General features: G+C 41.3%; 1 protein-coding gene across 1 annotated transcript in view; it reads left to right on the plus strand.

Annotated features, from left to right (window-relative positions):
* The window catches only part of LRP8 (LDL receptor related protein 8), a 958,713-nt gene that overhangs the window by 562,758 nt on the left and 376,527 nt on the right, over positions 1–19,428 (plus strand). Inside the window, exon 5 of the mRNA XM_069232647.1 lies at positions 5,715–6,083. Within this exon, the coding sequence (XP_069088748.1) occupies positions 5,715–6,083 (369 nt within the window). The remainder of the gene's footprint in view (positions 1–5,714; positions 6,084–19,428) is intronic.

A 19,428-nucleotide genomic window follows, 5' to 3' on the forward strand; every position in this document is an offset into this window, starting at 1 on the left:
TATGTTTTCCGTTTCCCATCTCTAAAATCTCCATGCCACAGCCAGGGGTCACCAGATCCCCTAACACTGAAGTCTATGCGAGGCAAGAAGCCTGAATGTTCACATTCGCCCTCCCTACTAGTGGTCTGAAATTCCACACCTGATACTGAGTTGCTATGGGCATCTGTGAAGCCGGCACCCTCTTCCCCTTCTCCTGCATGAGGGAGGAAGAAACTGCAAACACTTTCCTGGGCCAGGACAAACACCCCGAGCTCCAGACAACTCCCAAAGCTTCCCACCCTGCGCTATTTTCCCATGCAGTTTACCACTTGCTACAAGTTGGTGGTACATTATAGCAGAAAGGACTAGGTAATGGGCCTGAAATGAGAAGTAGCTGCAGAAAGGGATTCGATAAAACTGGCTCTCCAGTTTATTCCCAATTACTTGTTCATTATCTCATAATGGACAGATTTTGGTGACAGGGTGCTGACATGAATTGGAGATTCCGCCCCCCTGCTATCACAGCACGAAAAAAACAACATTACTAGTATTGAGGCCCTGGGTGTGGAAATTAAGGGTGCAGTAGATGGTCCTCCTACAAAGATGCTACACATGATCCATAATTTAACATCGGGGTAGTTCAATGGAAGAAGTAATCATCCCTGGAGAGCGCTGTACCTAAGATGCTTGAGTCACAAAAAGTGCTAAAAGCTACCCCTTTCTACCAAACCAGAGAAGAGCAGAATTGAAAAAATAACCTGCCTAGGAACCAGCTAGAGATGCTCCAAACACTGGGCTTGGGAACTTCAGAACACCGAGGGCTCTGATGCCGGGATATAGAATTGGGTTCTTCTTGGTTAAAACATCTGCCTATGAACCCAAGAAGAAAAAGCAACTGGTAAAGGGGAAGAGAAGGATGGGGCAGGTACGGGTACCAGTCTTGTAAGTAACAAAGGAAACACGCAAAATGTGCACCTTGCATACAACTCTTCCACCAACAGTGTGGAAACAGACAATTCCCCAGGACCAGATGCTAATCTAGAGCTCGTCAGCATCATCAGTGCCTTAACTCTGTCTATTGATTATCTAACTAGCTTCAGAAAATACACAGCAGGGTTAGTCAAAAGCAGTTGAGAAGCACTTAACTAGCATCCTCACACACCCATCTGTTATTCTAAACTTTAGAATATGTGTATTACACTTTTTAGTATAGACTAGGTTGTTTTAGCCCGCGCTAAAAAAAAACAGTCTCTTGACTGCACTGTTTTTATTTATATTTATTCCATTCATATAGATGTCAATGCATTTATTTCTGTTTTAGAAGCCTGAGTCATGCAATCTTCAGCATTTAAAGATTAAAATAAAAATACCAAAACGCAGTGTGAATTATTTGGGAGCAGACGGTTCCGGTAGAAAAGGCACCGTGTAGCTTAGAAAACAACCTCTTACTAACGATTGCTTCATGCTGGTCTCAGAAATAGTTTATTTCTAAGTCTGTGCTGCTCTTCACAGGTGGGCACTGCTTCTTTCCTTCCTTCCTCCAGGCGATAACTACTGCACATTAAATCTGATGCAATTAGAGTTCTTAATAAATCCTTCCCTTCGCCGCCCTGCTAATGTTTCTGTTGTTCATTACGAGAGAAATGCACTAACGTGTTTGTGTCAATTAGTGCCTGGGTGCGGCCTGTGGGGTTAATGCACTCGCTGCTGTGTGCCCGACACAGATGCTCACACCTTCCCGCGCTCCTGTGGCGCTCCAGGGGCGGAGGGGCGCGGCCTCCATCATTCCGACGTTACAGTACAAAAGCCACATGCTTGTTAGGAAGCTGCCTCCTTCTCCAGCAGAGCGCAGTGGGAGACTTTCCGATCTGTCTCTCCAGCAGTTGCTTCTCTCTGTTAGAGGTACCGCCATAAGTGCGGTCTCTGACAGACAAAATAGCCCTTCTGTTGTTCCAATTTGCCATCAGCCTGCTGGGCGCCCTGCCTGGGGAGGCTGAAGCTGCAGACTTTGAAAATGCCTGTCTTTCATACTTTTTTTCACTGAAGTCCCACTTTCGAGAGTCCCACATGGATGTCAGCTTGTGTGTGACTAGCGCCAGTCTGATTGCCGGTCGGTGACCGAGCCATTTGGAAGCTTTGTACAGAACCTCATGCCCATCCCAGATGTAACAGGCCCTCCCATTGGCTTGTCCTTTTCTACCTCTGACTCCACCCTTGGTGACACCTGGCTCAGGGGTCATGATGACAGAAGCAGGAAGAGACAGTGTGTAGGGCTCTACCAACCATGCTTGCTTCCTCAGTCTCGAACTTCTTGCTTTTCCCTTAACAGTAAATAGATTGCTGTAAGCAAAAAGCTGGATAAAGAGGGTCATCGAGGGATAGAGTGCTCAGTTTCAGTTTCGTTGCCCTTGGCAGAGATATGAATCAACACTCATGAGACATATACTTATAGCCTCCAAAGTCACTATGGCCACTCTTGCACACATGGTCAGGAATAAATATTAAAGAAGCGTACAATGCTCCCTACTTCTCCAGGATGTGTTTGTGGTCTTGAGTTACCCTCCTCCAGAGATTGAAGTAGGTATCTATTCCAGCAGATCCTTGCTCTGGTGGTGACAGTGGTTTCCCTGAGCTGGAGCCAATATCTGCTATACTTTTGTGCCATTGTCTTCCATATTTGTTGTGTAGTGCCTCAGTTTTATTATTAAGTCACCTTCCTCGAGGAATGTTATACCTTTTGCCTTAATATTTTTTCTAACGTTGTATCTGATACTGAGCGGAAATCATGACTGGATTAGAGGAGAACATGTTACTTCTGAGAACAGTGATTGTTGTAAAAAGGGAAGGAGAAGCTTAAGTCTTGCCGCATGTCAGCTGTCATTTTACATACATGTACCTATGTTTGGTTCCTGTGTGTAAATAGTGTAGTCCAGCGACCAACAATAGGATGAAACGGTACTCAGAGCATTTCCTAGTGGGTATGGAGCATTGACACACTCACGTCTACACACTCACATCTATCGATCACATATTTTGTACATTTAGGGGCCTACCCTTTGGGACGCACATTCACAAAAGCATTTTTAAGTAAAGGAATTAGTACTACATGAGCATTTTCTTAAGACTCTTACACCCCTTTGTGATTCAGCCCATTCTAGATGTGGTTGAGCCAATTCTCAAAGGTTTCCAGAGGTACACAAAAGGATTACTACTGGTGTACGCGTTAACATTATATCACGCCTTTGTGATGATCCCCAGAGTGGCTGACCTGCAGCTCTCCCCTCACACCACCATTGCAAAAGTTGTCATGTAACAGTCAAAATTCTGTACTTAACAGCTTGACGTCAGGTTTTCATCACACTTCATATGCTGGGAGTGGGAGCAGAGGAGGATAATCCATTGGGGCCTCTGGTTTCCTCTGGTAGACTTCCCCTTTAACTCAAATACAAACATTTAAATTAGTCTAAATTTATTAAAAACTCCAAGGACCAGATTCACTAACCTGCATTGTAGAATTAGCATTCCTCAGTGTGGCAGATTTATAGTTTCCCCTTAGTCACAAAACACTGAATTTTCCAGGCTTATTACTAACTGAACCCTTGCTGTTTTGTAAATACTGTTATTTCCCTAGTGTGCAGTTGTGTACAGCGTACAGTTATGCATTGTTCTATAGTGGTCTGGTGTGCATATGCACATTTGTTTTTATTTTATCTCATTGAGGAAACCACAGACAACTCATCTATATCCCCTTCAAGTCTGGGTGTTGATCCATTCCCCTTTCCCCCTGGAAGTGGCAAGGAGTTTGTGAATAACTCAACCCCACAAGATTAAGGACATCCATAAATTTATGATATAACCCATGTACGGCTCCTCCCACTTCCCACCATTGTATGGGATTTACTAATGTGTAATAACACACTCATGGTACAGACAAACAGTAGTAAAACCATTTATGCCTGACGGGTATCCTTTTGTGGAGAGCTAACATGCATAAATAGCACCATTTGTGTCTGTGCTTGTCTTTGTGAATTGGGTATCAAATGTTATAGATCTCACTCCACTCAGTGCAGGCAGTCGAAGCCCATATTGAGTGGACATAAATGGTGCATAACAAAACGTTCTTACCAAAAAGACATAACATATGGTGGGAAGTCACACACCAGTGCTTGCCCTACCATGCTCCTAGCTCTATGATTAGTGCTCCCATTGCTTTATATGGGTATGCGGTCTTTCTGTTGCATACCTGGTAGCACCACACATTTCACTGCCTGAACTGAAGAAATAGACAGTTAAAGCTAGAGTGCAACCACTCCCCTGCAAAGGAAAAATGAATCAGGTTCTCAGGGGTGGGGACACCCCTGTAAAAGGTACAATTAAAAAAAAGTTGATAAAATGAAAAAGGCGGGTAGCAGAAGCCAATCAAGGCTTTGCACCTATGTCACAGCCCCCTTCCACTCACAGATGAGCCACTCTTCCCTGAAAAAAAGAGGTTGGGGAAAGAACAGCACAAAAAAAAAAGGGCTAAGAAAGGGGGAAAGTAGAAAGGGACAAGCAGAGTGGTGATGTCGCTATGGCATTGCATGTTTTTCTTTTATCAAACTCAGTTCTGCTTCAGGAAGAACTATTCCTCAACACCCCACGAATTAATAATAATTTTCCACCGCTTTTTGATATTATAAGCTATTTTTGCCATGTGTATGCTCTCTCTTCTATTCCCCAGTTAGCTGACAAGCTTCCCAGGCCCCCCCTGTGTGACTAGTTAGTCCAGTCCTAGAGTTTTAGAACTGTTGAATTTATAATCTGAGTTTTATAATGGGTCAAATAATACTACAAGTTCCAGAATTCTAAGAAAAAGCATGTACTGGCCTAGCTAGTCACCCATGGACTTGGGAATCTTGGACCCCACACTTTTGCTCACTCTCTCGTTAAATGTGTGATAGGTAATCTTACCATCATTTATTTATTTGGACGCTTTGCTTTGTTTTCCACAGCTGGTGAAGGTTTGTGGCTCAAATCTTAGTCATAGGTTAAAGTCACCAGTAGAAACCCTGTTTCAGAACTGGTTAGAGTTGTGCATCGCACTGTCACTTTTGAGCCCAGGAAGCATAACGTTGCACCCTCTGGGAGTATACCATTAGACTAGGAATTGAAAGACGCAGTATAGCATTAACTTCCATGATGTCCTTTGTGTTCAGCGTTAGGGTGCAGTTGCCCTTTGTCCACCAGTCGCAATTTTTTTTTTTTTTTTTTTAATGCAAGCACCTCTTTTTGTGATTAGCTCCGAGGCCTATCAGGTGGCACCCAATTAAGGGTTGAAAACCAAGATATCTGAAAGATTGTCTGATGTCTAAAGAAAAGGAAGCAATATGGTCTAGTGGCTAGTGTTTTATATCTTATTACTAGGAAGCTCAGAATCTAGCTCCAGCTTCTTCAGCTGACCAAATCTTTTGCTGCTGGGAACGTCTTTCCTTTGGCTTTTGTATCTTATTAGAAACAATTAGGAACTCTTTTAGAAAGTTACCCCCCGTATTAGGCACTGTAAAACAAGCTGTCCTGAAGAAAGTAAATTTGAGAACTCATTGCACGTGCATGATATGGGAAAGAGAGTGACAAAATACAAATTATAATTTTCAGATGCAGCTATAGCAAAACCACTCATTAGATCACATTGGAACAAGGGTGGATCATAGTTAAAAGCTTTCATGTTTTTTTCTCATTTGTTTCTTACTCGTTAGGATGTACTGCAAATGAGTTCCAGTGCAGCAACAAGACGTGTATCGCCATGATCTTTGTGTGCGACGGGGACGACGACTGTGGTGATCGCAGTGATGAAAGAAAGTGTGCCCCGCGTACCTGCAGCCCCAATGACTTCCAGTGTGACAACAACGTCTGCATCCCACCGCACTGGCTCTGTGACGACCAGCCTGACTGTGAGGACCAATCGGATGAATCCATAGAGCAGTGCGGGCACAAGCTCAAACCGCAGGCCGTCCACGCGTGTTCAGCCCAGGAGTTCAAGTGTGGGAACGGCGAGTGCATCCATCTCAACTGGAAGTGCGATGGTGATGACGACTGCAAAGACAAGACTGACGAGGCAGATTGTCGTGAGTACAGATAAATATGTTTTGTTTTTTTTTAAAGCAAATTTGTCACGTGGAAAAGATAATTTTGCCATTGCTATTCTTTTTCAAAATCAAGTTTTAAAGACTAAGAAAAACAACATTGATAATAGATTATTTAAATATTAGCAGTGAAAATACAGCAGTGTCCTGCGCCCTATTGCAGTTTCTTCTACATATGCTTGATCAATGTATAATTTATCTCATCTAATCAAGGTAAACTGTGAAAACCAGTATGAGTGTCCTACAATTCCTGCTAATCAACATGCATGAGACATATGCTTTACATCGCCACACACTAGGCAATGACATGCAGAAATAGCACATGCACACAGGGTCATGGGTTAATAAAAATCATTGAGCCTTTTTTTATAGCGTAGAATCAGCAGCCAATGATCACTAGCACTAAAAAATGTCCTTTAGATTAGATGCTCAAAACAATCAGCACATACTTACATTTTTCCATTAATATCACCTAGGGAGGAGGTGAAGAGACACTAAGCTGGTGTTTGATGAGGAGTAAGTGACATGTAGCGGGCAAGGAAGGGACACCTAGATTGAGCACAAATGTAATGAAAAAAGATGGGTGCTCCTTAATTTGTTAAAAGAAAAAATTATGTTCCCGGACCCAAGGTATGTCACACAGGGCCCCTGCAGCTGGTGCTGCCCACATGTCACTATAAAATGTAGGTTTAAGTTCTAGTTTTATCTAAGATAGATTAATAGTTAAATGTTCACTGACAAAATTTGCTAAACAAAAAACTCAGACAAATGACACACGCTGCACCACCATGTGGTGCATTTTCCTAAATAGAGGCCAGTGTTTACAAATAAGAGCTTGTGCCCAGGACTGGTAAACACCAGCACAAATTAAGCACTGGCACTCCTACCAAAATTTTGTAAGACAAGTTTAAAATACTATTTAGACTCTTACATTTTGCCTCTGCTAATATCAGTTCTTAGTCTAAGAGTACCTTAATTCCTTCAATTTAGGGAGATATAGGAGGCGTTCCAAGGCCTGGGGGTCAGTCAAATCATAGTGACTCAGAGTCTCCAATTAGTAAGTCTTATACAAAGGCCTTCCTTCTCAAACTTATCGTTACTCATTCTCACCCAACTGATCTCGTATAATGATTCATGGTACATGGTACAGGTAGGGACAACTATCAAGAATTCAATGGTTTTATATATACATTTTGTATTAATTTTCTTTGTTTTATATATAGTAGACAAACCTATGAGGGTGTCGGAGTGCTGAACAGTCAGAAGAGGTAATGAAGTATATCCAGAAAACTCCATCACAAATGTGACAGACATCCCGTCTGCTGTATTACGATCCCCATAGGATATAATGGGATAGTAATACGGCGGGTGGGATATCAGTCACATTTGTGATGGAGTATTTCCCTCCACCAAGATCTAAATCTGGCCCACATTTACCTTGTCTAACTTACATATTTTAACTTTAGCTCGTTGCCTGAAATGTGGCAGCCCCCCCCGCAATGCAGGAGCTACAGGGGTCGGCATAATGCCCGTTGCCCTATGTTATATTGATTACAGTTGAAAAATAGGCACAACAAAAATGCCCCTTGAAGGTGAAATCCTGAGTTGTCTATTGTCGATTAGAAACATGATAGATGCTTGGAAATGCAAAGAATTCATGAAGCCTGGATGAAAGTCCCTCAGCGTACACAATGAGACAAGCTGGGGGATTTAAAGGATGACTGGAACTTCAGTTAGTAAGCCTCCAGCCTATTTTATCAGCTAGTGCAAGTCGGTATCTTTCTACGAACGAAGAGTAACTCTTGCCCCATTTTCTGACACTGACATTTGTTGATGGCCAACAGCTTTTTTTCTGAAAGCCCCACATTTGAGTTAACAAAGAGTCATGCTTTGATCACTAGGGACCCAAGCCCCTCAATGCGGATGGCTCAGTGGGCCAAACAAAGAATCATGCAAAAAAATGTAGTCCTCCAAGCCATGGTTAAAGACAGTCTTCCTCACTGGTGTCTTGTGATGCAGTCTTGCAGAAGCAAAGTTGTTCCCAACATCGCCACCCTAACTCCTACTGGTTTCCTTTGGTGTACACACAGGCACTAGCATAGTTGGATCCAGGAGAGAGAAAATAAGGAATATGCAAGTGTTTTCATTCAGCTAAGAAAGACACCAATTGCAGTTGGATGAGACTTATTGTGGTTGTGATATTGTTGGCAACCGGTGTAAAGATTAAGGCCCTCATTATGACCCTGGCGGTCGGCAGTAATATGGTGGAAAGTACTGCCAACAGGCTGGCGGTACTTTCCACCATATTATGGCATTGGCGGTTTGGCTGAAGCCAAACCGCCAATGTACCACACCGACCGCCACAGCGGTAACAGCCGCCGGGCTGGAGATATTAATTTCCAGCCCGGCAGCTGTCACTGTACCACCTGCGGAATAATGACCCGGCCTACCGCCATGGTTTCCGTGGCTTCCTTACTGCCACGAAAACCATGGCGGTAGGCACTATTAGTGATAGGGAATCCCTTCCCTGTCACTGATTAAGGTCTCCCCAACCCCTCTCTAGAGATACCCCTCCACCCCCCCTTCTTCTCGAAACCTCCCTACATTCACGCCCCCCCCTTTACACACACACATGCATACACACACCCATTCCCACATGCATCCACGCCTGCATACATCCATTCACACACACATCCGCACACACTTTCATACATACACGCAGACACACATTCACAGAACACAGCATACACGCACTCACACCTCCATACATGCACACACATTCAACACATAACACACACCCGCATACACGCATGCACAAACATTCACACATTCGCACACACAACACCCCCCTCCCCTGTCGGAGCACCCACTTACCTGTGTTCAGGGGGTCCTCCAGCAGGAGACGGGATGGAGCGCTGCTGCCAGCAGCAGCACCAACCAGCAGAACAGCCCCATGCTGTGTTATGGGTCATAATACAGCCAGTGGCAGTCTACTGGCGTGGCGCTGCTGCCTGGCAACAGCGCCAACCAGCAGAACAGCCCCAGGCTGTGTTATGGGTCATAATACAGCCAGCGGCAGTCTACTGGCATGGTGCTGCTGGTGGCAGCTGCGCCACCTTATCGCCATCCGCCGGCATGGCCACAGCCTGATTTCCACCATCCTTCTGGCGGAAATCCGGCTGTGGTCATAATATGGCGGATGGCTGGTAGCTACGACGGTCAGCAGTTTTTACCACCAATATCATAATGAGGGCCTAAGTGTACACAATAGCCATATATCTATCCACCCCATTTGCCTGTTTCTCCCTCTGCAATTTGTTTCCGCCTGCTTGTATGCGGTATGATTTTAACTGTGTCGAACTTTAATTGTGCCTGTTTTTGTAATATCTGAGTGGGTCACCCTCTTTATGTTGGTTTGAGGACTTGAATACTTGACTCTTGCAACCTTGCCCTGGCATTTCTTTAACAGCTTACCATTCTTAATTAATGTAGAGGGAATATAATTTGGCAAGTACAAAAGAAACTGGATGATTATCATATTAAGGACATAGGGCCAGATTTACTAAAGTATTGCATTGCCTTACAAGGTGGTTCAAGGGCAACACAATCTTTAAGTCATATATACCAAGACAAGATACGCAAAGCCATCTTGCATGGCCCTGTGTGACTTGGTAAATTCAGAGTAATGCAAGGCAGCGCAAGCCACTGCCCTGCTTTAGCCCTTGCTTTAGTCTGCGCTGGGAAGGTATTACATGGGTGGAAAGCAGGTGTTCCCACACATCTGCCCATGCTTTATGCTGAAATCCCAAATTTACTCCGAGTAGTAAATTTGGGAATGTGTCAAAATTGTATGTGTTCCTGATTGCATCAAATATTGATTAATCTGTCACAAAGTTCATAAAGAACTACAAATGTAGACTTTCCTACCCCATTCTGCAAAAGAACGAAATTGTAACAAATTCTGGCATGTTTTGACACAGCCAAGAACAAAAAAGACAATACGTTACCACATGCATTTAATAAAAAAAGGTTTGGGTTGGATATATTTTTAAACTTTATGCTGAGAAAGGAAACACATTTGACTTAAGTCAGTAGTTAATTATATGGGTCAATCTATTACCTTCTTTAGTCCTCAATGCATAGTATTAAATATTAATAAAGAAAGGAGCTCAGTGGTGGCTTGTCCAGATGATCTACGATTTCCATTCTGAAAACAAACCTTCTCCTTTTATTCCCTTTATTTGAAATTCCTCACCTATAGTTGGTCCCATAGTCCTGGAAGGAAGTATCTTAGTCCTCTTTTATAAAAAGTAAACAAGGTCCTTCCCTCCAGCTTATAATTGAAACAGGGAACTTATTTAGCAAATATTTTGTGGAACATCTTGAAGTGTGGGTACATGGTCAGAACATAATACCTAAAGGACAACCAGATTTCAGAAGAAATTCCTCTGCTGTTGATAATATTGCTGCAGTTCAGGTTTCATAGTCCATGAGTTGATAGATAAGTGCTCAAGAACTCTTTATCAATTTACAAAGCATTCCTTGACTTTTCAAAGGCATTTGATGAGGTCGATAGCCCAACCTGGCTGCTTGTACTCCGATGACCTAGTGTTAGCATCAATTTCCAAATATTTATACACTTGGGAATAAAAGTATTATGGAGTTTGACGTTGCTCTTCTGTTGGAGACTGCCCATCAGAAACACTACCAAGTTTTGTGTTTTTCTGTATGATCTATTTTCAAAATCTGTCAGACCTTGCCCACATTGAACAACTAAGCCTCAAGGTCTCAGCATATGAAAAGGACAATCACTCCTTTTTCTAGATAATTGGGCAAAATGAACTTCCACACCTCTTGGAGGTCTATCATATGATGGTGCCAGTAATGCAATTTGTATGCAGCACAGCATGTAGCAGTTGGGTGCTTGCCTTCCTTGATAAACACAAGTCACAATATTGAAAAGTCTATTTTCTGGAGAAAATCTGTACCAGTAGAATCCCTTTTTTAGAATTTGGCATAGTAAGTAACTATTTTAAGGTCCTACGGAAATAGTATGTTGGGGTACTGTATTCATTATGCTTCCTAAAACTTACTACACGCTTTAGTTAGAACAACACTAATATTGAACAGCTCTACATCTCAAATCATGTAAATAGCAGTAGCATTGCATTACAACACGCAGGTTTGTCCTGGGTTGATTGCTGGAGGTAGGTCATTGTGTGACTTAAAATTGGATCTGGAGACTAGTGGCCAGATTTAGAGGTTGGTGGACAGGTTACTCTGTCACAATGTGGGGAAAATCCTGTCTTCCTTATTACAAGAGCACTAGTACATAATGGAAGTGTTATAAGGCAGCTGGGATAACTGTTTTGTTTGTGAGAGAGTTACCCATCTGTCCAACTGAAAATCAAGTTCTAGGTTTGCAAAAGCAGTATTTGGAGTAGGCAGGTCGCTTTGTTAAGAATGACCATTCTATAAAACAGTGATTCTGCAATTCTGAAAAAATGTCACGATTATAGATAGGTATTGGCAGACTACAAAGTACCTGGGTTCTTTTTGAGGTCTGGGGGACTTTCCCTTACATCTATTTCAGATAGATGGGCAGGCCTGGGATTGAAGCAATGTCCTGGAATGACTGGAGTCAGGAGTTAATTCGTTATTTTTTGCTGTACATCACTGAAAAATGTACTACGAAAGCTCCTTGGTCCAATGTTTATTAACAACAAGTAAACTATATTAACTGATGTATTGCCGTTCATCATGGCAACTGTGGAATCATCTGATTGTTAAAGTGTTTTTTTATAATGTATTGAATCTGTAATTTGGGAATCGTTTTTTTCCTTTATTTATTTTCTCCTGTAATATCACTGTTTTTTGATCGCTATAGAATTCATGAAGCAAATACACTGAAACATGCGTAAACGCCTCACGCTGCTTGTCTCTCTTCATTTACACCTAAAACATCTTCTCATTTCGTGCCACTACCACTTATGCTCCCCTACTTCCTTGCTTCCACTTCCCGACAAGATGGCTAAAGTTGACTGACAACTAGTGTTCCATTTTAAAAGGTCATTCCATTCACAAGGTTCCTTCCGCATTCCCTCTGCATTATTCTCCTTTCCCTTCTAATGTCACGTGAGTAACAAACATTACTCCTGTCCTCAGGTCTGTGTCGTTGGGTGACAGCATGGCAGATGACCTAGGTGTACGCATCCCATTAGCTCTGTGTGCGTAAGTGGCTGTATGTACTCTGCATATTTTTATGTCTGTGCCATCTATGTCAATGTCAATATGCACATTGAATGGTTGTGGGCATGCACTATACAGTCAAACCTACTTGCTTTACCATTGTTTATTGGATTTATAGTTCTGTTTATTGCATTTGCATAAAGTGGAAAATTGCAATGCCATTTGGTGTTTCAAACACATGCTTTACAATCGTATCATCATGTCATATGCATTTCACATTTTTAGGCTATTCACTGTATTCCTCTTTAGGAGTACACACACTGACTTCTTTTTGGGATGTATAGGATAAAGGATTTTTCTAGAGCCTTAAACGAAAATTTCCCATCAATCGCCGTCTGACTTACTGTTTGTTAAAGTTCTTCAAAATGTATAGTATCCCCTCTACAGACTAAGCATCAGTCCAGGGTTTTCACGCTTGCCAACTGAGCAGGAGCCTCTTCTAATTTCTCTGTGCCTCCTGGGATTTTGGGCAAAGGAGGAAACAAACTAATAGTCGCTGTGAAGCTCTATCTAAAAACTCAAGAAAGATCACCTGGAATAGTGGTTCCCAAACGTTTTAGAACCAAAACATACTTTTTAGAATGACAAACTTTCAGAAACCACTTAACTTTAATGGACATGAGGAGGGGTGATTTTTTAATGTAACTAAAGCTTTGTGTGGTAGCGCACTGCCATTTGCAGAGAGCACATTTTCAATTGAAATGGCCACTAACTTGGCACAGACACACAAGTTTACTGATAAAAATGTATCGCATGCAGCACTCAAATAATAATGTATGGAAATAGAGTTTCTGTGGCTATTTAGCATTTGTGCATCACCAATTAAAGTGGCTTTATTTGTTTTGGTCCTATTAGAATCTCTTTTTCCAGCACACTTCAGAATTACAAAAAATTTACTTAATTTTGGCTCTCTTAACTGCTGAATGCATACTTTAGAGATATTTACATTTTGTTGTATGTTGCAAAAATATGGCATCCTAAGACTGTCACATAATTCAGTTTAAAACTCCTCTCACTTTGCAGTCAAAGAAAACATCAAACCCATGTTAAAAGAATAAGCAGCAACTTGTCAGAAAACATATCCTGACGTTTGGCCTCTGCTGAAGCCTTCAAATGTGACAAGTTAAACAACATGTAAAGGCATCTTTATTCATTGCTCATACTTTCCAGACCCAACAAAAATCGGCTCCCGACCTGCAGTTTGGGAAACACTGACCCAGAATGGGGACTTATTTTTAGGTATTGATTGTGCAGTCAAGTTAGCTCAGATTTGTTTCCACAGTTGAACTTTTTTTTTAATGTTACGCATAGTCCGGAGTGCCTGACATCCTCTGCAGGTGCCTGTCTCTGGGTGACGTCTCCTTGCTCCATGGCAGAGATGAAAAGGGACCCTGCACCTATGCGGGTGGGAAGGTTTCTAAAGCTACTAACTAGCCTGTGATTATTCCATGGTGAGCAGGTTATTCCTTTGGTATATCTTCAGTCCCTTTTCTCTTTCTCAGTGGCGAGTTGGACAGATGTTCAGCGAGCATTTAAAATATATACATCAAACTGTTGTCTTCAATGTTTGTTGACTGCTTCCATTTGCACAAAATGCACAACCCTTATTCTTTACCCTTGAGTTTTCAAGTGCGCTCTTAATGCGGAGGCACTGAGACAAATGAGCGAGCTGTGCCTGTAAGTGTCTGAGAAGAACGAGCCACAACAAGATCTTCCTGTAGCGTGGGTGATGTACAGAGTACACGAAAACGAAAAGAACACTTTACATCCAAATTGTAGATTCTTCTTTATTCTAAGGTAAAGATCCACGACAGCAAAAGAAGTCCTGACAAGTCCAGAGCCAGAGTCTAACTGCTCTTGATTCTGGAATCTCACCAGCACTCCGATGCTATGTGGAATAGAGAACATAGAATATAGAACACAGACAAAGTAAATGTGACACAAACCAAGTAACATATTACATCATTTCCCCCTTTAAACTAAACAAAACTGACAACAAAAATAAAGCTATAATCTTTTCCTAATCAAAACAATGTAACACAAAATCATTAAACTTGGATGGTATTTTAACCACTCTGTTACTACGGGTACACTTCTCATTAGAACAGTCACGTACAATAGCATTGCCTGTAATATTAGGAAAAACATCCTTCTCAAAAGAGATGGGTAATTTGTCAGAATCAGCAGTATCACTTGCTTCACCAGTTTGCTCTGTAATTTCCTCACCTCTTGAGCAAGAAGATGTACTAGGGTAAGCAGGGCCAACATGATGAAACAGAACTCCTGAACCATCATTGTTTCTTTCTGAGTAAACGGTCTTAAAGATCTGAGCCTGTCTGTCAGTGATGGGAACCACACTATTTCTATTCCACCAACCCTTTCCCTCTAACAAAACAGAGGCTTTGGTCACTTTTAACACTTTAACTGGCAGGGAGTATCTGGATTCTCCTTTGGCAACTCTTTGAGGTTTCTTGATAAGGACCCAATCGTGTACATTCAACTCTGTGACCTTGACATTGTTTCTCATGTCATAATTATTTTTTTGAATTATTTGTTTCCCTCTGACACGATCTCTCATCACACTCATGGCAAATTCAGACCTATCTGCCTTTTCGCTAATGGAGTTGGCTAACCATGCCGGCACAAGCTTGGACCTTGATTCCCTACCTCTTAGTAGTTTAAAAGGGGAAATACCCGTAGTGGAATGTGGTGTGTTTAGATAAGCCCATACTTTTTCTCTTAAAAAATCTCTAACATTACAATTACTAGCCAAAGCAGTCTGAATACCTTCTTTCAATATTCTATTAGCCCTCTCTACCAATCCATTAGAGGCAGGACTATAAAAAGCCACTTGTAAATGTTGAATACTGAACCTTTCAAGGAAAACTGCCATTTTCCTTGAAGTAAAATGTACTCCATTATCAGAAACAATCACTAATGGAGACCCTTCCAAAACAAATAAATCTGTCAAAAATCGAATTGCAGAATCTGTATCCGTACTATCCACAAAAGAATAATATATCCACTTAGAATGATAATCAATAGCCACAATCATATACTTCATATCTTTAGGTAATAGATCAAAAGGACCAGAGAAATCCAAAGCAATCTTCTCCCATGGTTTGTTTGGTAGAGCAACAGTATGCAAGGGCTTCACACTGTTTCTCCAATGTTTATCAGACACAAGACACGATGGACATAGATTGATGAATTCTGCGACTTGTTTATCCATATTGGGCCACCAATATTTTTCCTTAAAAATTTTACATGTGGCAGAAATACCCATATGACCCTGATGTGCTACTTCAATTAATCTAGGTCTCAATCCTTTAGGAGGCACACACACAGATCCCCTCATGCAAAAACCATTCTCGCAAGATAATTCCATTTCAAGTTGTTTAAAAGTGCTTAACCATCCAGGATATGACTTTTTGTTGGGCCAACCATGCTTGATATAATATAGTACTTGAGACAATAAAGTATCATTGACCATGGCAGACTCCCACTCTTTTTGTGAAAAAATGCCATCAGAAAAAGAAATTAAATCTAAAACTCCTATCACACATTCTGTGTCTTGATCATCTTCAACCTCTGTGGTGTAAGGCAGTGGTAGTCTGGATAAACAGTCCGCTCTCACATTTCTACCACCATTAATATATTTGACCTCAACATTGTACTCTTGCAGTTTAGATAAAAGACGCACCAGTCGGGCAGACGCTTTACCTAGACCATTGCCATTCAATAAAAATACCAAAGGTTTATGGTCCGTGAACATTTCAAAATGAGTTCCCCAAATATACGTTTTAAACTTTTGAACAGCCCAAACACACGCTAAGGCCTCCCTTTCAATAGTGCTGTAATTACATTCAGCACTAGAAAGAGCTCTAGATGCAAACGCAACAGTATGTTCCTGCCCTTCTTGCCACTCTCCAAAAACTGCCCCCAACCCCTTAAGACTGGCATCCACTGTTATGAAAGACTTAGCAGATGGAATGAACGATTTCAAAGTAGGAGTAGATAAAACAACATGTTTGACATGCTCAAAAGCATCATTAGTTTGCCTATCCCAAACAAATTTGCTACCTTTTTTAAGTAGCGAACGGAGAGGTTGTACAATCATTGCAAAGCCATTAACAAACCTAGAATAATACTCGCACAGCCCTAAAAAGGAACGCAATTCATCTTTGTTAGACGGAACCGGAGCTTTTCTCACAGCTTCCGGATTACACATTTTGGGCTCAATGCACTCAGCAGAAATGGAGTGACCAAGATAATCCACACTCCGAACTAAGAAATTACATTTTTCAGTCTTAATAGTTAACCCACACTTTTGAAGAATGGTAAAAACTTTATCTAACACTTGCTCATGTTCCTCCAAGGTTGCTGTGTGAATTAAAATATCATCTTGGAAGGCACAAACTTCCTTAAGATGCCCAAACAAAGTATCCATCATTTTCTGAAAAACACTCGCCGCAGAGGCAAGCCCAAAAGGTAATCTGAGAAATTTAAAAGCACCAAAGTGTGTAACAAAAGTTGTTAGCTCCTGAGATTCTTTGCTAAGAGGAATCTGGTGATAAGCTGAATGTAAGTCTAGAGTAGAGAAAAATTTTGAATTCCCCACTGTGGTGATCAATTCTTGTATGTGTGGTAGAGGGTGACAATCTACTAAAATATTCTTATTAAGGGATCTTAAATCAACACACAAACGGAGGTCTCCATTTTTTTTCTTTGTAATAACTACTGGAGAAACCCATTCTGATGCATTTGTTGCCGTAATAATCTTGTCCAACACCAATTTGTCAAGCAACAATTTTAGCTGATCTCTAATGGGGAGTGGAACTGGCCTGACTTTGTGAGCAACAGGGATAGCTCCTTTTTTGAGTCTAATAGTGTGCTCGAACCCCTTCACATATCCAACTTTATCAACAAAGATATCAGGAAACTTTTGTGTGTATTGCTCAGGAACAATATTATTAGGAGACACGTGCAAAACAGATTCTCTATCAACAATGTGTGGTCTCTCACCTAATCTAATGGGATTTTCCTGACCTGGGTATAATACAATACCCAATCGTGCTAAATCCTTCCACCCAACTATGTTCCTGCCTTTGAAAGCGACATAAATTTTGGTAAAAATGGATCTGCCTAGTATCTCCAAAGTAGCATAGAAAAAACCCAAAAGATCAATGTCCTGATCACCAAAAGCTTTTGGAGCAACATCAGCTTCACTTAGCTTAGCTTAGCTTAGCTTCACTTAGCTCAGATTTGTTTCCACAGTTGAACTTTTTTTTTAATGTTACGCATAGTCCGGAGTGCCTGACATCCTCTGCAGGTGCCTGTCTCTGGGTGACGTCTCCTTGCTCCATGGCAGAGATGAAAAGGGACCCTGCACCTATGCGGGTGGGAAGGTTTCTAAAGCTACTAACTAGCCTGTGATTATTCCATGGTGAGCAGGTTATTCCTTTGGTATATCTTCAGTCCCTTTTCTCTTTCTCAGTGGCGAGTTGGACAGATGTTCAGCGAGCATTTAAAATATATACATCAAACTGTTGTCTTCAATGTTTGTTGACTGCTTCCATTTGCACAAAATGCACAACCCTTATTCTTTACCCTTGAGTTTTCAAGTGCGCTCTTAATGCGGAGGCACTGAGACAAATGAGCGAGCTGTGCCTGTAAGTGTCTGAGAAGAACGAGCCACAACAAGATCTTCCTGTAGCGTGGGTGATGTACAGAGTACACGAAAACGAAAAGAACACTTTACATCCAAATTGTAGATTCTTCTTTATTCTAAGGTAAAGATCCACGACAGCAAAATAAGTCCTGACAAGTCCAGAGCCAGAGTCTAACTGCTCTTGATTCTGGAATCTCACCAGCACTCCGATGCTATGTGGAATAGAGAACATAGAATATAGAACACAGACAAAGTAAATGTGACACAAACCAAGTAACATATTACATCATTTCCCCCTTTAAACTAAACAAAACTGACAACAAAAATAAAGCTATAATCTTTTCCTAATCAAAACAATGTAACACAAAATCATTAAACTTGGATGGTATTTTAACCACTCTGTTACTACGGGTACACTTCTCATTAGAACAGTCACGTACAATAGCATTGCCTGTAATATTAGGAAAAACATCCTTCTCAAAAGAGATGGGTAATTTGTCAGAATCAGCAGTATCACTTGCTTCACCAGTTTGCTCTGTAATTTCCTCACCTCTTGAGCAAGAAGATGTACTAGGGTAAGCAGGGCCAACATGATGAAACAGAACTCCTGAACCATCATTGTTTCTTTCTGAGTAAACGGTCTTAAAGATCTGAGCCTGTCTGTCAGTGATGGGAACCACACTATTTCTATTCCACCAACCCTTTCCCTCTAACAAAACAGAGGCTTTGGTCACTTTTAACACTTTAACTGGCAGGGAGTATCTGGATTCTCCTTTGGCAACTCTTTGAGGTTTCTTGATAAGGACCCAATCGTGTACATTCAACTCTGTGACCTTGACATTGTTTCTCATGTCATAATTATTTTTTTGAATTATTTGTTTCCCTCTGACACGATCTCTCATCACACTCATGGCAAATTCAGACCTATCTGCCTTTTCGCTAATGGAGTTGGCTAACCATGCCGGCACAAGCTTGGACCTTGATTCCCTACCTCTTAGTAGTTTAAAAGGGGAAATACCCGTAGTGGAATGTGGTGTGTTTAGATAAGCCCATACTTTTTCTCTTAAAAAATCTCTAACATTACAATTACTAGCCAAAGCAGTCTGAATACCTTCTTTCAATATTCTATTAGCCCTCTCTACCAATCCATTAGAGGCAGGACTATAAAAAGCCACTTGTAAATGTTGAATACTGAACCTTTCAAGGAAAACTGCCATTTTCCTTGAAGTAAAATGTACTCCATTATCAGAAACAATCACTAATGGAGACCCTTCCAAAACAAATAAATCTGTCAAAAATCGAATTGCAGAATCTGTATCCGTACTATCCACAAAAGAATAATATATCCACTTAGAATGATAATCAATAGCCACAATCATATACTTCATATCTTTAGGTAATAGATCA

The sequence above is a fragment of the Pleurodeles waltl genome, chromosome 4_2 (genome assembly GCF_031143425.1).
Source record: "Pleurodeles waltl isolate 20211129_DDA chromosome 4_2, aPleWal1.hap1.20221129, whole genome shotgun sequence".
Lineage (NCBI taxonomy): Eukaryota > Metazoa > Chordata > Amphibia > Caudata > Salamandridae > Pleurodeles > Pleurodeles waltl.